The 2,867-nt window shown below is 38.9% G+C and overlaps 1 protein-coding gene across 1 annotated transcript; it reads left to right on the top strand.

Moving 5' to 3' along the window:
• Positions 1 to 1,119: 1,119 nt before the first annotated feature.
• On the top strand, positions 1,120 to 2,442 carry LOC116050823 (succinate receptor 1-like). Its single transcript, XM_031301040.2, has 2 exons — positions 1,120 to 1,196; positions 1,447 to 2,442. The coding sequence occupies exons 1-2, from the start codon at positions 1,155 to 1,157 to the stop codon at positions 2,395 to 2,397; spliced, it is 993 nt and encodes a 330-aa protein (XP_031156900.1). The 5' UTR covers positions 1,120 to 1,154; the 3' UTR covers positions 2,398 to 2,442.
• The last annotated feature ends 425 nt before the right edge of the window (positions 2,443 to 2,867 follow it).

Consider the following 2,867-nt stretch of genomic DNA (forward strand, 5'->3'; position numbering starts at 1 on the left):
ATAAAGTTTGGAAAGAGATCGATAATTCTCTTATTCATTATTCCATTTCACATTTTACCTGCTAATTGATGTTTGTACACATATAGCACATACTGTAAACTAAGCCTATTCTGTATAGCAATATAAAAGGGTTTGCATCAAAGTCTGTCCTCAGTGAAGTAAAAACAAAGATAGTGTGTGTATCTATGTGCATAGATGGAGGCTCTATTGGTTGCTTTAAAAATCAACGCTTTCCTCAAAGGAAAATAAGACTTGCAGCTTAACTTATTTGGACCAACATTTTAGAAGGTGTTGTTGGAAAACTGTAAGTAGAGAAGGCTTTATGAATAAATCAGTTAGCAGCCAGACAGCTCCATCCTGCACCAGCTTATTCTGTTTAAAAACGATAAATATTGACTTATCTGCTGGTTGATTTATGTGTTGCACTCTTGCAATGCCACAATCACTGAACGCAATGCTGTTTCACTGATAGTAAACACATGGATGGACCCATCTGACAGATGTAGGTAGCATATTTGAATCTGGATATCTAAAACAATTATTTAAAACACTTAAATTGGGTGTGATATACACTTTGGCAGATGAATATAAAATATGATTCTACTTGTTGCTATGCCACTGCTGTTAGTACCCTTGCCAGCATTAGTTGTCAGACTTCATCTGCATTTTAACCCTGCAAACCTGTAATGATGCATGATTTCTTGCATTGTAATTGGATGAAATACCTAATTAAATACAAATCTGAAACATAAAATTGTCTAGGTGGAACACTTCTTCTAGAGAATACATGAAACCATGATCTTTCTTTTCTAAAATAAATGCAAAAGTTTGAAATAACTGTTGGAATATTAGATCACAGGTTAAATTTGGTTGAAAAGTAAAAATGTTCAGACATTTAACACAAATGGCAGCCAATCAGATCCACTTCAATAAATACTCAGTTGGAGTGCCAGAACCAGGCAAAGCGTGGGTGGGAAGTTTTTACTAATTACTTAATAGGTAACCTATCAAGTCTGCTAGGAAGTTTGTATCATCGTTTCATATGTAATATGCAAATAACTTAAAGTGTCATATCATATCAGAGGCACCAGAACCGTCACACAGCAGTGTTTATTGTTTCCAGTGTACAGATACTGTCGTAGCTGCACCCGCTCATGGCCACACTCAATACTCAGGCTACCAGCAACTACAGCTTGGTAAGTCTTATACTAACACATACAATATTGATGTTGTGCTGAATGTGTTAGGCTCTGAACCTTAAATGTCTTCCTATTGAATCTGTTGTTGAAAATTGTCACAATTTCATGTCATAGAACTGTTTCTATTATTACTCACGTTTGTTTCCTTTCCCTATTACTTCCCTTCCTTTCTCCTCTATATTCCTCTATTCTTCCTTCTCTATTTTGTCCTCTTCTGTTCTGTCCTCCCCTCCCCTCTTCTCTTCAGGTGCCACCTTGTACAAACATCCCTGAAGTGCTCGAGAGGTACTACTTGTCACCGTCTTATGGCATTGAGTTCTGCATTGGTTTTCCTGGCAACTTTGTGGTTGTACTTGGTTACATATTTTGTTTGCAGCAGTGGCAGAGCTGCAACATTTACCTCTTCAGCCTGGCAGTCTCCGACCTAATTTTCCTCTGCACACTGCCACGTCTCGTGTATCTCTATGCAAACAACCAATCAGAGACCAGACCCTATGCTTGCATTATCAACCGCTATGTACTCCATGTAAATCTTTACTCTTCCATCCTGTTTATGGTTTTGCTAAGCATGGACCGCTTCCTGCTCATAAGATATCCAACACGGAACCACTACCTGCTGAGACCACGATCAGCCTTGATCATAACAGGGCTGAGCTGGCTAGCTGTCAATGTGGAAGTTGCTCCAATGATATCACTGATGATCCACGACCTCCAGAGCAAAAACTTGAGTCGCTGCAAGGATTTTGCCAGCCTGGAAGGAAACATCAATACATTGGGCTACAGCCTGGGACTAACCCTGACTGGTTACCTTCTCCCTGTGCTTGGACTTTGTGGTTTCTCCTACCAAATTGCACATCTGCTCCGTGTCCAGGAAAGGGCTGTCCAGAACAGGACAACATCATACAAGCGGCCTTTAAGATTTGTTGTATTGGCTGCAGTCATTTTTCTGGTTCTCTACACGCCATACCATGTGCTGAGAAATGTCAGAATAGCATCTAATGAGGCCTGGGCAGGGATGCAGCCATGTACAAAGATGTACATACAGGGCCTGTACATCCTGACCCGACCATTGGCCTTCTTGCACAGTGTCATCAACCCTGTCTTCTACTTCCTCATGGGTGACAAGTTCAGAGAGCTCCTATTCGCCAAGCTCAGAAAGCTGGGCAGAATGAAAGAGCGGCAAAGAGGGCCAGACTGAAAACATTCAACACATATCCCTATGAGACATACATCAACATAGTGCAAGAAAAAAAGAATTGTCGTAGTAACCATTTCCACACATATTACATCAGATCAATATAAACATCACAATATTCAAGTAATGTAACTTGATTACTTGATTACTACTTAAATACTGCTGACATTTTCACCCAGTAAAAGCTTTTTTTTTACTAACATTAAAGGCAGTGATAATGAAGCTGTAGCTCTGGTTTCACTCAAGAACAGAATGGTGTTGTGTGAGGTTTGTGAAGTGTTCTAATGTGTGCGCATGTACATAGTAGTATATCGTTCTTTATTTTAAGATGTAATCCTGCTAATAATCCCCATTTTTACTAAATGTATCGGTAATATGATTGTGTCTTTTTTATTGTAACTAACAAAATACATTTACTTTCCATGTTTACAAAGTAACAAAATATCTTATAAACATAATTAAAGATGTATAAA

This window comes from Sander lucioperca, chromosome 5 (genome assembly GCF_008315115.2).
Source record: "Sander lucioperca isolate FBNREF2018 chromosome 5, SLUC_FBN_1.2, whole genome shotgun sequence".
NCBI classification, from domain to species: Eukaryota; Metazoa; Chordata; class Actinopteri; order Perciformes; family Percidae; genus Sander; species Sander lucioperca.